At 70.0% G+C, this 17,630-nt stretch overlaps 1 protein-coding gene across 2 annotated transcripts; it reads right to left on the bottom strand.

Moving 5' to 3' along the window:
• Positions 1–233: 233 nt before the first annotated feature.
• BAZ2A (bromodomain adjacent to zinc finger domain 2A) lies at positions 234–17,041 on the bottom strand. 2 transcript variants are annotated; one of them, XM_014260575.2, is made up of 29 exons: positions 16,986–17,041; positions 13,196–13,333; positions 12,082–12,660; positions 11,572–11,757; positions 10,911–11,096; positions 10,483–10,713; positions 10,335–10,395; positions 9,818–9,926; positions 9,533–9,634; positions 9,239–9,449; positions 9,067–9,128; positions 8,919–8,984; positions 8,623–8,814; positions 8,278–8,532; positions 7,271–7,485; positions 7,090–7,164; positions 6,816–6,978; positions 6,670–6,729; positions 6,456–6,591; positions 5,794–6,371; positions 5,213–5,438; positions 4,983–5,138; positions 4,348–4,511; positions 3,471–3,760; positions 2,682–2,814; positions 2,452–2,598; positions 1,644–1,873; positions 1,410–1,553; positions 234–446 (listed from the first exon to the last, which is right to left on the bottom strand). In XM_014260575.2, exons 2-29 carry the CDS (start codon positions 13,329–13,331, stop codon positions 278–280), a joined length of 5,262 nt encoding a protein of 1,753 aa, XP_014116050.2. In that variant the 5' UTR covers positions 13,332–13,333; positions 16,986–17,041; the 3' UTR covers positions 234–277. The 2 variants fall into 2 exon arrangements, with proteins under 2 accessions (XP_014116050.2, XP_087924889.1); XM_088068763.1 differs by lacking the exon at positions 16,986–17,041 and adding an exon at positions 15,958–16,015.
• Between the last annotated feature and the right edge of the window lie 589 nt (positions 17,042–17,630).

Genomic DNA, 17,630 nt, shown 5'->3' on the forward strand with positions numbered 1-17,630 from the left:
AGAAGGGGGATGGGGGAACCGGGCAGGATTTTTTGGGGAGGGGGTGGTCCTGGCAGCGGGAAGGGGCCGCACAGAGTGAGGAGGGGGTTTTGGGGGGGGGGGGCCCGTTCACGCTGCCGGAGGTTTTTTTTGGGGGGGGGGGGGGTGTTTGGTGGGGGGGCAAGACCCCCCCCCGTGTGGGACCAGCAGGCAGCGAGAGCAGCTCCAGAGGAGGCAGTTCGTGGGGAGACCCCCCCCCCCCAGCCCCGGGGAGGGGGGGGCGGCAGCAGCCCCCCACTCACGGGTTCGGAGCGTGTTTTCCCTGATAAAATTCCTCCCACCGGCTCTGGAAGAACCGGCGCATGGCGTGGCCGGCGCGGCCCACGGCCGAGTCGTCCTCGTTGAAGGTCTGGCAGTTGTCGAACACCAAAAGCGCGTCGGCAGCGAACTCCGCCGAGCTCGAGTACCTGAGGTGGCACGCACGGGGTGGGTGGGGGGCGGCGGGACCCCCACGGGACCCCCACGGGACCCCCATCAGCACCAAAGGAACCCCGTCCTGGGAGGGAACCCATCCCCCATCCCCGTGAGTGATCCCATCGACCCCCAAGGAACCCCATTCCCAGGAGGGGTGGGATCCCCAGGAAAGGCCCCCAGTCCAAGGAGAGACCCCCACAGGAGGGATTCCCATTCCCAACAGAAACCTCCATCCCAAGGATGAACCCCCAGTCCCTGGGAGGGGCCCCACAAGACCCTCAATTGTTGGGAAGGGACCTCATCTCCTGGGCAGGGATCCTTGATGGCCTTTGAGGGACCCCCAGTCCCTGGGAGGGACCCCCACCCTTAGAAGGGGCCCCAGCCCCAGGAGGGAACCCAGCCCTAGGATGGGCCCCCAGCCCCAGGAAGGGGACCCCAGCCCCAGAAGGGACCCCAGGAGGGACCCCAGCCCCAGAAGGGACCTGAACCCCAGAAGGGACTCCCAGCCCCAGGAGGGACCCCAGGAGGGAACCCAGGAGGGACCCCAGCCCCTGGAGAGACCCCAGCCCCTGGAGAGACCCCAGCCCCTGGAGGGACCCCAGGAGGGACCCCAGCCCCTGGAGAGACCCCAGCCCCTGGAGGGACCCCAGGAGGGACCCCAGCCCCAGGAGGGACCCCAGCCCCTGGAGGGACCCCAGGAGGGGACCCCAGCCCCAGGAAGGACCCCAGCCCCTGGAGAGACCCCAGCCCCTGGAGAGACCCCAGGAGGGACCCCAGCCCCTGGAGAGACCCCAGCCCCTGGAGGGACCCCAGGAGGGGACCCCAGCCCCTGGAGAGACCCCAGCCCCAGGAGGGACCCCAGCCCCTGGAGGGACCCCAGGAGGGACCCCAGCCCCAGGAGGGACCCCAGCCCCTGGAGAGACCCCAGCCCCAGGAGGGACCCCAGCCCCACTCACCCGCCCCGCAGCAGCCTCGTGCGCATGGTGGCGAAGTCCATGGGGTTCTTGATGATCTTGCGGTAGCCGGGGACCAGCCGGGGGTTCACGGGCTCCAGGAAGGGCCAGGCGTCCTCGTGCGACTCCATCTCCATCAGGATGATCCTGGCAGCGGGGGGAGATCGGGGAGGGGGATCAGGGATCAGCTGGACCCCGCGGCCGCAGCCCCCTCCCCACGCCCCCCGCCCCACTCACTCGCAGAAGGTCAGGTCGCTGGGCTGGCCCCGCAGGGCCGAGCTCCTCCGCCGGGGTGGGGCCAGAGCCTCCCCCGGGTACCGGGGGGACACGGGCAGCCCCTCCCGGCGCCGTGGGGCCGCGCGGCGCCGCGGGCTCGGCTCCTCCTCGCCGGGGCTCCCCGCCACCGCACGGCCCCGTTTCCGCTTCTTGCCCCGCCGGGGAGAGACGGGGTCCCGGTACTGCCCTGCCTGTGGGGGGGGGAAAAGGGGGTCACACCCTGTGTCCCCTCAGAGCCTGTGTCACCACTCCCTGAGCCCCGAGGTGACCCCCAGGGGTCCTTCCCAGGGATATCGGGGCTGCATCGGGGTCTCCTGGGGATGAGAGGCTCTTGTGGGGTCAGGACCCCTCAGAGCGATCTAACCGGGGTTTCTCCGAGGGGTGGGGGTCTCTCAGACACCAGCAGGGTCTCTCCTGAGGACCAAGTCCTGCCCCAGGGGTGGGAGAACCTCTGGGGTCAGCAGTGTTCCTCCTGGGCTGGGGGATCCCTCCCACTGATATGGGGGTCTCACCCAGAGTCTCAGGGACCCTCCCATCAGGGTCCCCCCCTGGAGATGAGAATCTCTCCTGGGAAAGGAAAAGGGGGCCCCTCAGAGACCATCGGGGTCTCTCCCAAGAATGGGGGTCCCACAGGAGCCACCAGGATCTCCCTCAGGAACCAGAGCTTTTTCTGGAGACCAGGACCTCTCCCGGGGACGGGGGGCCCAGCAGGGTCTGGGATCCCTTCTGGATCACCCTGCTGGGGTGTGGGGGCTGCCCCCCAACCTACCCGTGCCACGCAGACCGAGCAGAACCAGTCGCCCTCGGGCACCTCCGTCATGCGGGGCCGGTGGCAGTAGAGGTGGCAGCCGCGGTCGCAGCCGTCGCACAGCAGCAGGTGCTCGTCGTCGTCCCCTCGCCGGCAAACCAGGCAGGTCTGGGGGGACACGGGGGGCTCAGAGCTGCCTTGGAATCCCCCCCCTGGACCACCCCTCCGTCCCCCGCAGCGCGGGCTCTCACCACTCTGTTCACAGACTTCTCCCAGGCGATGGATTTCTCCAGCTGGAAGATGCACAGGGACACCTGGGCCGCGCTGCGGCACCGCTCCAGCGTCTGCCGCCACGTCCGCACCCGCGGCGTGATCTCGTACGAGCTGCGGGGACAGCGGGGGGCTCAGCCCGGCCTGGGGGTCCTGCCCTGACCCCCACACCCCACCAGGGTGATCCCAGGAGGGATCCCAAGCCCTGCTGGCCCCGCTCAACCCCCGAGAGGAGTCCTGGACCCCGATGACCCTCATGAGACCCCCGTCCCCAGGGCAGATCCCATTCCTAGGAAGAGACCCCAACGGCCTCTGAGGGAGCCCCACACCCCCGGGAGGGATCCTCATTCCCAGGAAAGTCTTTCATCCCCAAGAGGGACCACTCTGGCCTCTGAAAGACCCCCCACCCCCAGGCCAAACCCTGCTGGCCCCCCACATTCCCAGGAAGGGTCCTGATCCCCAGAAGAGACTGTCATCCCCAAGAGGAACCTCAATGGCCCCCCATTCCTGTGAAGGACCCCTAGGAAAGACTCTCATCTCCAAAGAGAGACCCCATGGACCTCTGAGGGATTCCCACACTCCTGGGAAGGATCCCTAACCCGGGAAGAACACCGGTGACCCACAAGGGACCCTCATCCCCAGGAAGGAATCCCATCCCTGGGAGAGATCCCCCGATGGCTTCTGACAGGACAGACCCTGCTGGCCCTCCCACATTCCCGGGGGGCTCCTGACCCAGGCCAGGGCTCGGGAAGGGTGTGTGGGGCGCTCACATCTCGGTGGGGCCCAGGCTCGGCTCCTCGGGGCCGCTCAGCACCGCTTTCTCCACCACCACCTCGTGCAGAGGCCACAGCGGCTCCTTCAGGTAGCGGCGCTCCAGGTTCTGCTCCAGCGCCGCCAGCCGCAGCACGGCCAGGTCCAGGGGGTTGGTGAGCTCCCGGCGCAGCGGGAGCCCGTCCCGGTCCCGCCGGCTCCGCACCGTGATGTCCTCCAGGGGCTCCACTTTGTGCTCGCAGTACCGCAGGTCGTCCCGCGTCGAGTCCGGGCTGGGGCACGTCCAGCCCTGCAGGAGGGACGGCGGGGTCAGCGTTGGGCAGGGGGTCAGGGTTGGGCAGGGGGTCAGCGTTGGGCAGGGGGTCAGGGTTGGGTGGATGGGCAGGGGGTCAGGGTTGGGCAGGGGGTCAGCGTTGGGCAGGGGGCCAGCGTTGGGCAGGGGGTCAGGGTTGGGCAGGGGGTCAGCGTTGGGCAGGGGGTCAGGGTTGGGTGGTTGGGCAGGGGGTCAGGGTTGGGCAGGGGGTCAGCGTTGGGCAGGGGGTCAGGGTTGGGCAGGGGGTCAGCGTTGGGTGGTTGGGCAGGGGGTCAGCGTTGGGCAGGGGGTCAGCGTTGGGTGGTTGGGCAGGGGGTCAGCATTGGGCAGGGGGTCAGCGTTGGGCAGGGGGTCAGGGTTGGGTGGTTGGGCAGGGGGTCAGCGTTGGGCAGGGGGTCAGCGTTGGGTGGTTGGGCAGGGGGTCAGCATTGGGCAGGGGGTCAGCGTTGGGCAGGGGGTCAGGGTTGGGTGGTTGGGCAGGGGGTCAGCGTTGGGCAGGGGGTCAGGGTTGGGTGGTTGGGCAGGGGGTCAGCCAGCACCAGCATCACCTCCCCGGCACCCACCCGGATCTGCAGGTCGGCCATGAGGACGCGCTGCTCCAGCTCCTCCACCCACTGCAGGACCCCCAGGTCGGTCTCGTAGGCTCTGTCCGGCACTGACCACTGCGCCAGGGCTTCCTGAGACACCGCGGCAGCGGCCGACTCTGGGCGCGGGTGGAAGATGGGGTCTGGGGGAGAGAAAAGGGGGTCAGGGAGGGGGGACGGGCAGCAGAGCCCCACCCCAGGACACGGGGGGAAGATGGGGTTTGGGGGGGCACAGGAGATGGACAGGCAGCAGCCCCCCACCCTGGGGAGTGGGTGGAAGGGGGGTCTGGGGGGCAGAGGGTGGGCTCGGGATGGGCACACGAGCAGTAGCCCCCCAACCTAGAGAGCAGCTGGGAGATGCAGCCTGGGGAACCAGAGGATGGGCTTGGGGGGCAACAGGGAGCAGCCCCCCGCCCCAGGGCATGGGTGCAAGGTGAAGTCTGGGGGGGTGAAGGGTGGGAGAGAACAGAGGAATCCCCTGCCCCAGGGATTTGGGCAGAAGACGAGAGCTGGGGGCTCACGGAGGGGCTCACAGGGGGACAGGCGGGAGCAGCCCCCAATCCCAGCTGGACGGTGGGTCTGGGGGCAGCAGGTGGGCTCTGGGGCAGACTCACCGGTGGTGCTCCGGAGGCAAACCTCACGCAGGAACTCCTTGTGCTTGGTGAGGTGCTTGTGCAGCGCCTTCTCCCGGATGCCGCGCGGGTGCAGCGCCCGCGCCACGGCCTCCAGCTCCTCGGGGTCCCGCAGCCACCACCAGCCGCTCTGCATCTCTGCAAGGGCAGTGCCACAGCTCAGCACCCTGCCGGGGCACCGGCACCGCCGCCACGGGGCTCCCGGCTCTCACCGGTGGGCACCGGCTGCTCCGTCAGCTGCGTCAGGTACTTCTGCTCCATCTGCTTGAAGAATTTGGTGGGGGGTCTCCCTCGGCGCTTGGGTTGTCCCGGCACGTCCTGGAGCTTTTCCAGGCTGCCCTGGCTGCGGGGGCAGGCGCCGTGGGCCCTGGGGCCGGCGTGCACCGGCGTGGAGGCGAGCAGGGGAGCCGTGGGGTCGTCTGCGGGGAGGCCGTTCAGCTGGAGGGACAGGGGGAATGTCAGAGAAAACTGTCAGGAAATTATAAAATATCCTGCTTTGGAAGGGATCAGCAAGGATTACCACTCCGGGATCCTCAGCCCCTGAATCCTGCAGCTCCTCAATCCCACAGCCCCCCAGTCCTGCAGCCCCTCAATCCCACAGCCCCCCAGCCCTGGAGCTGTTTCCCTTCTCACCAGCCTGTCAAGGGCAGCAGGACTGAGCCCCCACCACCCCTCCCCGGGTCAGACAGAGGGTCCCACCCCACTCCCTGCAGCCACCCAGGGAGAATCCCCCTCCCCACACAACCCCTCGGGTCGGGGTGTGAGTGCTGGGCGCGGCCCCCCCACCCCGTACCTGCCGTGCCGGGCCCTTGGGGGGCTCCCCACGGCTCTGGCTGCGGGGGGCTGCGGGGGCTCGCGGCGAGGGCTCGGCCGAGGAGGTAGCGAGGGGGGCTCGGTCATCACAGGGCGTGCGGGGCAGCAGGTTGAACCAGGGCCCCCGCTTCGCCACGGCCTCCAGGGCTCTCTCCTCCTCCTCCTCCTCTTCCTCCTCCATGGGGTCCGAGGGGGCCTCGGGCGGCGGGAGCCCCGTGTCCCCCTTGCCGGGGCTGCTGGCCGGGGTGAGGACGGAGTCCTTGAGCAGGGACGACTGGGTCTGGCTCAGCCAGGACAGGAAGGCTGACTGGCTGAGGTCGTGCTGGCTCTGCCCCAGGGGCTCTGGCTCCTCCAGGACCCCGTTGACCGGAGCGGGGCAGGGTCCGCAGTGCTGGGCCAGCTCCTCTTTGCTCTTCCGGGGCCGCCCGCGGGCGCGCGAGGCCGAGGCCGGGCAGCTCGTCCGGCTGGCGACGGGCACGGCCGCCGGCTCCTCCTTCACCGGGGACACGTGCGGGGACACCTTCTCCTCCGGGGGCTCCTGAGCCACCGGCTCAGCTGCTGTGGCAGGAGGAGGAAGAGCAGTGAGATCTGGGGGCTTCTCCCAGCTGTGACAAACCCCCCAAAAGCCCCTTCCCCGCTCACCCTCCGCGCCCTCCACGAAGATGCCGCCCAGGTGGGGCAGGACCCAGTAGCGCCGCCGGAACCGGTCCTGGCCCAGGGAGGCTGCACGCAGGGTCTGGGAGGAATGGAGCAGCTTCTTGCGGAAGAACATCTGCCGCTGTGGGGAGATTGGGGGGTGGTGAGGGGGCTGCAGCCCCCCTGAGGGCTGAACACCGGCCCTGCAGCACCCGCTCACCTTGGCCAGCTTCTCGATCTGCCGCTCCAGCTCCGGGACGCTGGACGTGGACGTGTCAACCTGGGGAAGGGATGGATCGGTCAGGGAAGAGACCCCCGAGGTGGCACCCCCACCTCTGCCCCCCGGCAGAGCCCGCAGCACCCCACCTCCTCCTCCCGGCGTGATTTCCGCCCCCGGGTCTCCTCCTCCTCCTCCATCTCCAGCCCCGTGTCCTCGGTCAGGCGGGAGCTGCGCCGACGCCGGCCGTCCTCCAGCCCCGTGATCTCCGACTCGGGACGGCCCGTTCTCTTGGCCAGGGCGACCTTCAGCCTGCCAAGACACGGTTGGAGGTGCTGGGTCCCTGTCCCCCTGCCCACCCCACGAGTGCCAGGGCCGGGGGGAAGGTGCCGAGGCTGCAAGCGAAGCCCCTTCCCCACCAACCTGCGGAGTCGGCCCTCGATGATCCACTTGTTCTTCCTGTAGCTGGACATGTTCTCCAGGGTCTTGTCGATCTCGCTGCAGAACAGGGGATGGGGGAGGCTGCAGAGGGGCAGCTCCAGGACTGGAGCAGCATCCACACCCCAGCACCCAGAGGATTTCCGTGCCCCACGCCCAGCCCCACCTGATGATGAGGGCGCTGCTGTTGAGCTCGTTGACCAGGAAGACGAGGATGGCGGCTTTGCGCTCGGGGGGCAGCGCCTGGAAGGGTTTGGTGCGCAGCCCCTCGCACAGCTCCGCGCCCGCCCCGTGCGCCGTCAGGAAGCAGCGCAGCACCTCGGACACCGTGTCGCGGTTCAGGCTGATCTCCGACACTTTCTCCCCCAGGATCTTCAGGGACTGGGAAGAGCAGAGGGAGAGGTTTGGGGAGTCCCCTCCTTGTCCCCGTGGGGGGTTTGCCAGGAGGGGGTTCCTGCCCAGAGGTGTTCTGGGTGCTCCCACCACAAGGACAGATGTGGGGACACCCCAAATGCTGCTGGGGGTGAGGAGGGGGCTGGCCACAAGGAAGGAGAGCAGGGAGGGAAGCACATCCCAAATCTAGGATTCCCTGTCCTGAGTTTTGCCCCAGCTAGGGGAAGAGAAAAAGGGGAAAAGGTGGTGAAAAGGGGAGAAAGAGAGAGAGAGAAAAGGAAAGGAAAGGGAAGCGAAAGCAGATGTAAAAAAATAAGGTGGTGGGAAGGGAAGGAAAAGAAAGGACAAAGGGGTGGAAAGAAAGGGAAAATGCGGGGAAGAAGAGAATGGGAAAAGAAAAGTGAAGGTAGAAAAAGAGGATTGGAAAAAGAGGAGGGAAAGAAGAAAGTGAAAAAGAGGAAAGGAAAAAGAAGGTGGGGAAGAAAGAGGAGGGAAGAAAAGGGATGGAGAAAATGGAAAGGGAGAAATGGAAAGAAGAAAAAGAAAAGGGAAAGGAAAAGGGGAGAAAGGAAAGGAGAAGGGGGAAAAATAAGGGAAAGGAGAAAAATAAGGGAAAGGAGAAAAATAAGGGAAAGGGGAAAAAGGGTGAAAGGGAAGGGAAGAATTCATTAAACCTGGTGGAGGAGTCTCACCAGGCAGGGAAAGGGGTCTGACCTGGCAGGGAAGGGGGTCTCACCTGGCAGGGAAGGGGGTCTCACCTGGCAGGGAAGGGGGTCTCACCTGGCAGTAGGGTGGCAGCCCGGGGTCGCAGAGCGCTGCCTGCAGCAGCCTCACCAGCAGGTCCTGCAGCTGCCCCGCGCCGGGGGCCACCCCCAGCAGCCCCTCCTGCAGCGCGCCCAGCGTGGGCACGTCCCGCGCCAGCTCCAGCCCCAGCACCTTCCCGTAGCTCTGCAGGAACTCCACCACCGTCAGGCAGTCGGAGAAGGCGCGGCTGGGCAGGACGAGCCCCGGGATGCGGGAGAAGGCTGGAAGGGGCTGTGGATCAGGGAGAAAAGCAGGGAGAGGGTCAGGGCCGGCTGGTGGCTCCCCAGGGTGACCTTTCTGAGCCCCCCTGGCACAGCCCACCTGGTGGTCCCCCAGGCACATGTCCTCCGTGGGCTTCTTCATCTCCTCCAGGATGAGCTGCTGCCGCTGCCGCTCCTCCAGGCGCCGCTGGGCCAGCAGCCCCTTGTCCGCCTTCCGAGCCCCCTTACCCTTCTTCTCCTTGGGCCGGGCCTTGTCCTTGCCCTTCTCTGGCTTCCCCTTCTTCTCCTTGGCCTGGGTCAGAGCCCGGATGTGTGGGGAAATAAGGTAAGAGGGAAAATCCATCTTCATTTTTCATCTCCTCCCTCTCCCCGGCCTACTCGTGCCCACAGACTCACCTTGGATTTCTTCTTGACCTCCTTGGCCCTGGGGGCTTTGGCCTCCTGCTTCTGCTTGTTCTTGGCCTGAGCAGAGGACAAGAGCAGCTCAGGGCCCCCCTGTGCCAGGGAAACCCCCACCCAAACCTGAGCAGCCCCCGAGCCCCACCTTCCGCCTCATTTTCTTCTTGATCTTGCTCATTTTCAACTTGTCCTCCTCGCTGAGCACCTCTGGGGGGGACACAGAGGGAGAGCGGACATGAACCAGGCGCTGGGATCCCACCGGGGCCAGGCTGAGGGGCTTCCCCAGCTCCCCCACACCGGGGCTGGCCAGGGGGTACCTTGTGCTTCCAGTCTCTTCAGCAGCCGCGCGTCCGTCTTGCTCAGCAAATCCACCATCCTGACCTTGGGAGGGCGGCCCCGGCCCCGTTTGGTGGCCGGGGGCTCCTTGGGTTTGGCCTTCTCGGCGTTGCGGGGCCGGCCGCGCTTGCCCGTGATGGCCTGGATGCGCCCGGGGATCTCCTCGGGGCTCAGCTTCACCCACTGCACACCCTGTGGGGCACGAGTCGGGGTCACCCCCCGGCACAGCGCGGGGCTGGGGGGCACAGGGGGGGCTCAGCCGCCCCCAGACCCACCTCAGGTGTGTCCCGCTCCTCGTAGAAGTCTCCCACGGGCATGCGGGGGCTGAAGCTGAAGTGCTCGCGCCGGACATCCTGCACCATGTTCCTGCTCAGGTACTGGGCACAGGGAGGAGGAGGATGAGGAGGAGGAGGAGGAGGAGGAGGAGGAGGAGGAAGGCTGTGAGCGAGGCCCAGCGCTCCGGGTTCCATCAGCTGCAATCCTGGCCTTTGAGGGGCTGCAGAGGAGCAGAACCTCCCCCCTCGGCTCAGCCGCCACCCCGCAGTGCCCCGGGGCCGTACCTTGATCACCTCCGGGAACTGCTTCATCCTCTTCCCGCAGGGGCCGTAGTACCAGGTCTCGCCCTGCCACCGATGGTTCCCCTTCTTGATCCGAACCTCCCGCCTCCACCTGGGCACGGCAGCGTCAGCCCGGGGCCGTGGGGCAGGATGGGGAGGGGGCGGGATGGGGACGGGATGGGGGCGGAACGGGGCGGGGACGGCCCGAAAGCGACAGGATCAGGGACAGGAGGGGATGGCGGCGGGGACAGAGCGGTGGGAGGGGCTGGGGATGGGGACACGATGGGAAGGGGATGGGGAGGGGTCAGGATGGGAAGGGGATGGGGACACGATGGGAAGGGGATGGGGACAGGATGGGAAGGGGACAGGGAGAGGACAGGACGGGGACAGTTTCAGGAGCAGGATGGTGGGAAGGGGTCGGTGTTTTTGAGGCAGGCTGGGGAGGGGGCGGTGAGAGGAGGGGGCCGGTGGAAGGGAACAGGCTCGGGGGCAGCACGGGCGGAGGGAACACCCCACGTACCCGTGCTGCAGCGGGAACCGCACCTCCTCCTGCGTGGCGATGCGCCGGCGAGGGACATCACCTGCGGGGAGGGGACAGAGGGGACGCTGGGCTGGCGGGCGGGGGGCGCCGGGGGGCTCAGCCCGGCGGGGGAAGGTGGCGCCCATACCTGCCCCCGAGGCACTCAGCGGGGCGGTCTCCTCGCTCTCTCCTTCTGGCGCGGCCGAAGTCTCCGGGCAGCTGTCGGCAGCCTCCTCCTCCTCCTCCTCGTCCTCTTCTTCCTCCTCCTCGTCCTCCGCAGACGGGGCCGGAGACTCGGGCTCCAGCGGAGGGTCGAGCTCCAGGGACCCCGACTCCCGCAGCCCCGCGTGGTCGCCGCTGTTCAGCTCGGCGTTGTCGCCTGAGGAGCCAAGGTCAGGGACGTCACCGGACACGTCACCGGGGCTTCGCGTCCCCTCCCTGCGCTGCCCGGGGGCGCCGGTGCCGCCACCGAGACCCCGCGGGGCTCCCGCCTTCCTTCCCCGGGCCATGGCGGGGTGACCCCCCCAACCCATCCCCGGTGTGGGGGACACCGGCCCGGCCCGGGGCCGCACGTACCGGGCAGGGCGGGCGGCGAGCCGGGGCCACCGAGCAGCGGGGCGGGCGAGGGGCTGGCGGGCAGCAGGCTGAAGGGGCCGGCGTGGAGTGGGGGGCTGGCGGCCAGGTCGGGGGGCTCCTCCAAGGAGGACTTGTCGCTCACCAGCTGCGAGTCGTCCATCGCGTACAGGTCGCCGGTGCCGGGGTCTGGGGAGGAGCGGGGGTGAGCACCAGGGTTGGGGGCACACGGACCCACATCTCCAGTGCTGGGGGGGGGGGGGCGCGGGTGTGGAGTGGCCGAAAAGGCTCCGGCAGCAGAGGGGTTAAAAGGGGTTTGGGTTCCCCCACCCCCCCCCAGCTCCGCCTCCTCCTCTGGGAAGCGGAGGAGCCCAAAATGGCCGAGGCGATGCTCAGCAGCGCGGAAGTTCAGGCGCTGAGTAACCGCCTCGTCACGGAGCTGGGAAGGACGGGAAGGAAGGCAGAGAAGGCAGGCAGGGAAGGCCGGCAGAGCGGCGGGGACGCGGGCCCGCCCCTGCCCCCGGAGGAGGCCACGGCCATCGCCGCCTCCATCGCCGCATCCCCGCACGGGGATGGAGAAGCGCTGCCGCTGCTGCCCGGGCACCGGGGAGCGCTTGTGCCCCCCGCGTCCTGCCCCGACACCCCCTCCCCGACACCCCCCTACCTCTGGACAGGGACTCGAAGGGCTCCAGGGGGTCCTCGCTGAGGATGTGGGTGTCCTCCAGCCGCGGGGCGATGGGCGACGCGTCCCCGAGGCACCCGCTGTCCCTGGGTGCCAGGACGGGCCCCTCCGGCCCCAGCGACCCCGTGCCAGCGGCTGCAGCCCCGTTGTAGCTGCAGATCTTCAGGTCTGAAGGGAACAATCGACCGAAAACAGACGGTGAGATGTGATGGTGACAGAGCCGGGGGATCCCCACTGCCATACCCCGCTCTGGGACACCCAGCCCTCCATGGCACTGGGCGCTGACACCCCGGGTCGTGCCCAGCCTGGCTGTACGAGATCCCAACGCCTTCTCCAAGCTGTGACCGGCCAAACCCCGTCCAGGACACCGGGCAGGCAGGTCAGAGCAGCTGGGATTCCCCAAGGAACGTGATGCCCAACAGGATCCAGCACCCACCCGCCAGGGCCCCAGCGCCGCATCCCAGAGCTCTGCCAGCCCTCCCGGGCTCCTACCTGGCTGTGCCTCCTCCAGCTCCTGGCTGCCCACCAGCCCACCCCCGTTCTCCGCGATGGTGGTGGTGGTGGTGGTGGTGGGCATCTCTTTGGCTGCGCCGTCAGCGTCTCCCTGGCCAGGGTCCGGCTCGTCCGGAGCCAGCGGGAAGGGCTGCGTGTCCGAGCTCAGGATGGGTGAGGACTGACCCGCCGCGTAGAAGCCGTCGGGCCCGTTCTGCATCAGCTCGAAGCTCTGGTCGTGGAAGGAGTCGTAGAGCTCCTGCGAGTCGAAGTTCAGCCCCATGGGCCCGGCGGTGCCGTTGCCCCAGAACTCCTGCCCGGCCGCCCGCAGGTTGGTGCCGTGCCCCGGCGACGCCGGCCGGGACCCTCCGGCCACGCCGTTGAGGGGGAACTGTCCGAGGGCGGGCGGACCCCCGTCCTTGAGGCCGCCGGCGGGCGCGTAGGGCGCGTAGTCCCACAGGCAGTCGTAGGCGCGGAGGGGCTGGGCCCCGGCGGGCGCGGAGCCGGGCGAGAACGTCCCTGAAGTACCGGGGTGTGATACAGTAGAGAAGCCATTGACATTCATGCCCCCGTTCAGACCTGCGAGGGAGCAGAGGGACGGCGAGGTCAGCGCCGCGGCGTTTGAGGATGGATCAATGACCGGGCCGGCAGCTGCCGAAGCCCTGCTCGCGCCCCCCTGCCGTGCCTGGATAGAAGCAGGAGGGGTGGGGGAGTCACACGGCCCCCGTTTGCCAAACCGGCTCCGCCACGGGCTCTGCCGGCACCGGGCCGAGCGCCGCAGGACGCCAGGGATTAGCCAGCGCTTGGCAGGGCCGTGCCGGATCAGCTGACCGGCCAAATCCACGCGCGGCCCCTGTGCTGGCGCGGCTGCTTTTCTAGGCCAAGGCGGCGGCAGGGACGCGCAGACCCCGGCCCCCCGCGCTGGAGCTGCCGCCCACCACGGCCCCTTCATCCCTGCGGGCCCTTCATCCCTGCAGCCCTCCCATCCCTGTGTCCTCTCCCATCCCTGTGTCCTCTCCCATCCCTGTGTCCTCTCCCATCCCTGTGTCCCCTCCGGCCCCATGGCCACCCCGTCCCTGCACCTCGCCATCCCTGTCCCCGTGGGGTCACTTACTTTTCCCTTGTGGGGGGAAGCTGAGCGGGGAGCTGTGGGTGAAGGGGGAGTCCCCTGAGGCAGGCGTGGGTTTCGGTCCTGAGGCAGCGGGTGCAGAGGAAAGGCCAGTGAAGTTAAAATGGTTGTTTGTTTCCATTTCTGCACGGGGGAGAAGATGCAGCGGGGTCGGTCACTGGCATGGGCTGGGGCTGCCAGTGCGGTGACCCAGCCACCACCGACCCTCCGTTCCCTCTCCCTGCGGTGCCCAGCCCGGGGCTCGGGGGCTGCCGAGGGTGAGGAGTGACAGTGAAGCCCCCCCAGGACTGAGATGCCACCTGTGCTGCGCTCTGGCGCAGGCCCAGCCACCCCAGGTGCACGAGTTGCCACCTGCTGGAGCACAGCGTGCCACCAGCGTCCCCAGGGACGGCCACTGCCAAGGTGTCATCACCATGTGCCACCATCCTGGGGTGAGACCGTGGGGGCTCCCAGACAAGGACCCACAGAGACCCCCACAAAGCAGCTCTGTGAGCCCATGAGGACCCAGCAGAACCCAACGCTCCTGGCACAGGAATGACCCTGCGGTGACAGGCAGTGTTCCTGCCATTCCCCCAAGGTGGAGGGGACCCCACACCACATCCCCCAGGCACAGCTCCAGGGTTTGAGGCCAGAGCAGTGCTGGGAACAGCCACAAGCTGAAACCCCAGCCCTGGCTCAGGCAGGAGCCTGGTGACCGTCATCCTCCAGGAACCCCAAATGCTCCCTCAAACCCGAGGCCACAAGGAGGGATCCTGGTGGGACACGGGGGAGCTGAGGCCCTGCAAGCCCAGCAGATGAGGTGGGAGCCCCAGTTCCCCACCCCCAGTGCTGGTGGGGACCCACAGGGACACCCCCCGGAGCTGCCACCGTCGGCAACTCCTGGTTGTGCCACACTTGCCAAGCCCACTGCTGGCCAAGGTGGCACCGACCTCTCCGGAAGGGCCAAGGCTGCCGCACTTGGCGCTTCAGCAGCGGCTGGCGGCACGGCCCGTGTCGAAACCCGGATTTCATCACACCCTCACCAGCCTCAGCTGGTGCCCTGGCAGGGGCCGGAGGGGCCACCGAGCCTGGCCAGGGCCACCGGTGATTCATCCACTGGAGAAACCCGTATGGGCGGTGACGCGGCTGCCACACGCGCGTGGCTCCCGGACATCCCAGGATGGACCCACGGCCGCCTCCCCCGAGCCGTGAAGCGGCCTCTGCCCCGACCCAGCTGGGACCCCCGGGCGTGGGGACACCGGCAGCAGCGGGGCTGGATAAGGAAAAGCCGTTCCGGTCCCACCCCGTGTGTGATGCGCCGGCCAGGAACGCGCTGCCGGCTTTGGAGGTCAGAGGAGGCGGCCAAGGGACGTGCCAGAAGCGGGCAGGTGGCGACTGCAGGTCGCAGACTGGACTGGGATGGTTTGGGTGCGTGCCAGTGTGAGGAGGGGGCCGGGAGAAAATAAAAGCCAGCAAGGTGGGAATGTCACCCTTGCTCCAGGGACACCCCAGGCCCTGCAGAGGCCAGAGCCGCCCTTGGCATTGCTGGGAGCTCAGGCAGTGCCAGGTGCATTGTGGACACCGGTCATCCAGGGCCACCCACGGCCACCCATCACCTCCCACCCGCCCCGGGGCTCCTGCGGGCCCGCTCCCCCCGCCCTGAGCCACCGAGTGCGGAGCTGAAACTGGGCCACGGCACGAAACCGGAGCCGGGCGAGGTGAGCAGGGCGAGGGGCAGGAGCCTGGGGATGGCGGCACTGCGGGGACCTCGGGGACGGTGGGTGACACGGCGGGCACTGAGCCCGGGGCTGACCCCGGCTCCTGTCACACCGGGCACGGCCAACGTGGCAGCGACGCTGTCCCGGGTGTCAGACGGCACCCACCGGTCCCCGGGATCCCCGCGGGGACACCGGGGCCAGGACTGGCCCCGGGGGCTGAGCTGGGGGGGGACACAGCTCCAGGCTGGGGGGGGGGGGAACTGTCGGTGCCGTGGAGCCGCTGCCGTTCCCCGGGCAAAGATCTCGGCCCCCCCGCCCGGTTCTGCGGCCCTCCCGGCCCGGTGGCACCGGGAGGCCCCGGGAGCGTGACGCGACCTGATTAAAAAGGACGTTTCAAAAACAACGAGACGCAACAACCGGCTGCCATTTCCCGGCCACTTCCTGCGGGGACGGACACACGGGGGGACACGGGCCCGGCCCCCCCCGGCCCCGCTGCGCCGCACCCGGCGGGGACCCCCCGGTCCCTGCGGCAAGGACACCCCCACCCCCCCCTCTCGCAGCCCCCCGCCGGCTCTCCGGGGATGGGGGGCTCGGTGTCCGCGCCCCCCCCGCTGCAGCAGGGTGGTCCCGGAGAGTGCGGGGGGGGGGGGGGGGGCACGGACGGGCGGGGCTTGGGGGGGGGGGGCGCACCCCGAGCTCCGGGACGGGGCTGCGGGGGAGCCGCACCGGCCACCGGGGACGGGGCTCGGGCTCCCTGCGGATCTGGGCCCGTGACCGCTGCACCGGGAAGGGAGCGGGGGAGGGGGGGGTCACCGGGAGCCGGTAACGGAGGAGGAAGGAGGGGGGGGGGGTCACGTCACAGAACCGGGATGCGCATGGGGAAGCGGGGAAGAGGACGGCGTCTCACCGAGGTCAGGAGAGGGGAGCGCGGTGCTGCGGCCGCCGGGCCCAAACCGCCGCAACCGACCCTCCCACGCCGCCGCCCCCCTCGCTCCGGCCCTTTACGGCCCCTTAGCGCCCCCCCCCCCCCTCTCCGCCGCGACCCCGCACCTGGCAGGCGGCGGCGCGGGGCCCGCTCAGGCGGTGCGGGGCGGGGGGCGGCTCGGCATGGCGCGGCCCCTCCGCCGCACCGGGCCGGGGCGGGGCCCCTCCGGTCCGCTCCGGTACCCGGCCGGGCCGCGGGGCCGAACCCGCGGGCGCGGCAGGGAGCGCCTCCCGCCGCCGGGCGGTCCCGGGACCGCCCCCGTCCCGTCCCGTCCTCCCCCCCCCTCCCCCCGCACGCCACGGCGGCCGCAGTGGCGTCACCGGGGGCGGCGCCGCCGTGGCGTCACCGGGGGCGGGCGCGCGCCCACGTGGGAGGGGGATCCCCGCCCCCGGCGGGGTCAGGGCGGGGGGGATCCCCCCGCGCGGGCGCCCCCCCACCCCTGGCTCCGGGACCCCCGGGTCCCCCCGGGCCTCTCCCACCCCTTACCGGCACTCCCCGGGAACGTCCCCCCCCGTTCCCCTCCCCGCCCCGCTCTCTCTCGTTCGCTCTCCTCGCAGCCTCGGCTCGACCCCCGAGAACGGCGGCGCACCGGGACCGGGACCCCGCCGGACACCGGTGCTCCCCGGTTCTGCCGGGGGGGACACCGGCCCCCCCCAGCTCCCCCCGGCCCCCGGGATTCCCGGTGACGTCACGCGGCACCGGCCGGGCCGCGCTGCGCAGGGCCCGGGGGCGACACCGGCTCCGGGGGCGGCGGGGACAGAACGGGGTCCCGGTACGGGGGGGCTGCCCCGGTGCGGCTGCAATGGAAGGGAGGGGGGTGTCCCTTCCCGGTGCGGGGCAGCGGAGCCCGGTGCGGGGCAGCGGAGCCGGGTGCGGGGCAGCGGAGCCGGGTGCGGGGGTTCCCCGTCTGATGGAGGCTCCCGGGGGCTTGGGGAGGTCCCGGTACAGAGCCGGGGGTGCCGGTGCAGCTGGCCCGATCTCAGGGGGCCCCGGTACAGATCCGGGGGTCCCTGTACAGCCATCCCAGCCCCGTAGGGGGTCCCGGTGGGTCCCGGTATCCCCGTCCGCGGGTCCCGTCCTGCGCGGTGCGTACCTGGGGGGGCGGCGGGGGCGGCCCGCACCAGCCCCGGTGCCCGCCCGGCCCGGTGCGCTGCGGTGCCGGTGCCGGTGGCGGAGCCGGGCGGGGCGCAGGTGCTCCCGGCCCCGCGTGATGTCAGCGACCGCCGCCGCCCCCTCCGCCACCGGGGCCGCGCCGCCATTTAAAGGGACCGCCGCCCTCCGTGGGGTGGGGGGGGATAGCGGGGGACACCCCCCAAGCGGGGCCGCACCGCGGGACCCCCGGCTGCCACCCCCGCGGGAACCCCCCCGGGACCCCGCTCCTCCGTGGGGCTGAGCACAGCCCGGCACCGGGGGGTCACCGGCGGAGCAGGGGAGGGGGTCGGGAGTTGGGGGTGGTCCTGGTGCCCTCTGGGGGATCCAGCCCCGCACTGGGCGAGGTCGGGGCGGAGCGGCCCCCCCCGGGACCCCGGGGACAAAGTGGCAGCTGCCAGGGCCGGGCCGGGGCGGCTCTTTGTGCTGCGAAATGGTGGAGCTGGAGCTGCGCGGGGGGGGCGGGGAGAACGACAGGGACCGGGACAGACAGACGGACACAGGGCTGGGCAGACACACAACCAGCATCTGTCACCCCGGGCTGTCCCTGCAGACCAAGGGCGACGCTGCTGTTGTGGGGAGGAGGAGG

This window comes from Pseudopodoces humilis, chromosome 32 (genome assembly GCF_049639895.1).
Source record: "Pseudopodoces humilis isolate 2021_Gansu_Grassland_sample_001 chromosome 32, ASM4963989v1, whole genome shotgun sequence".
NCBI lineage: Eukaryota > Metazoa > Chordata > Aves > Passeriformes > Paridae > Pseudopodoces > Pseudopodoces humilis.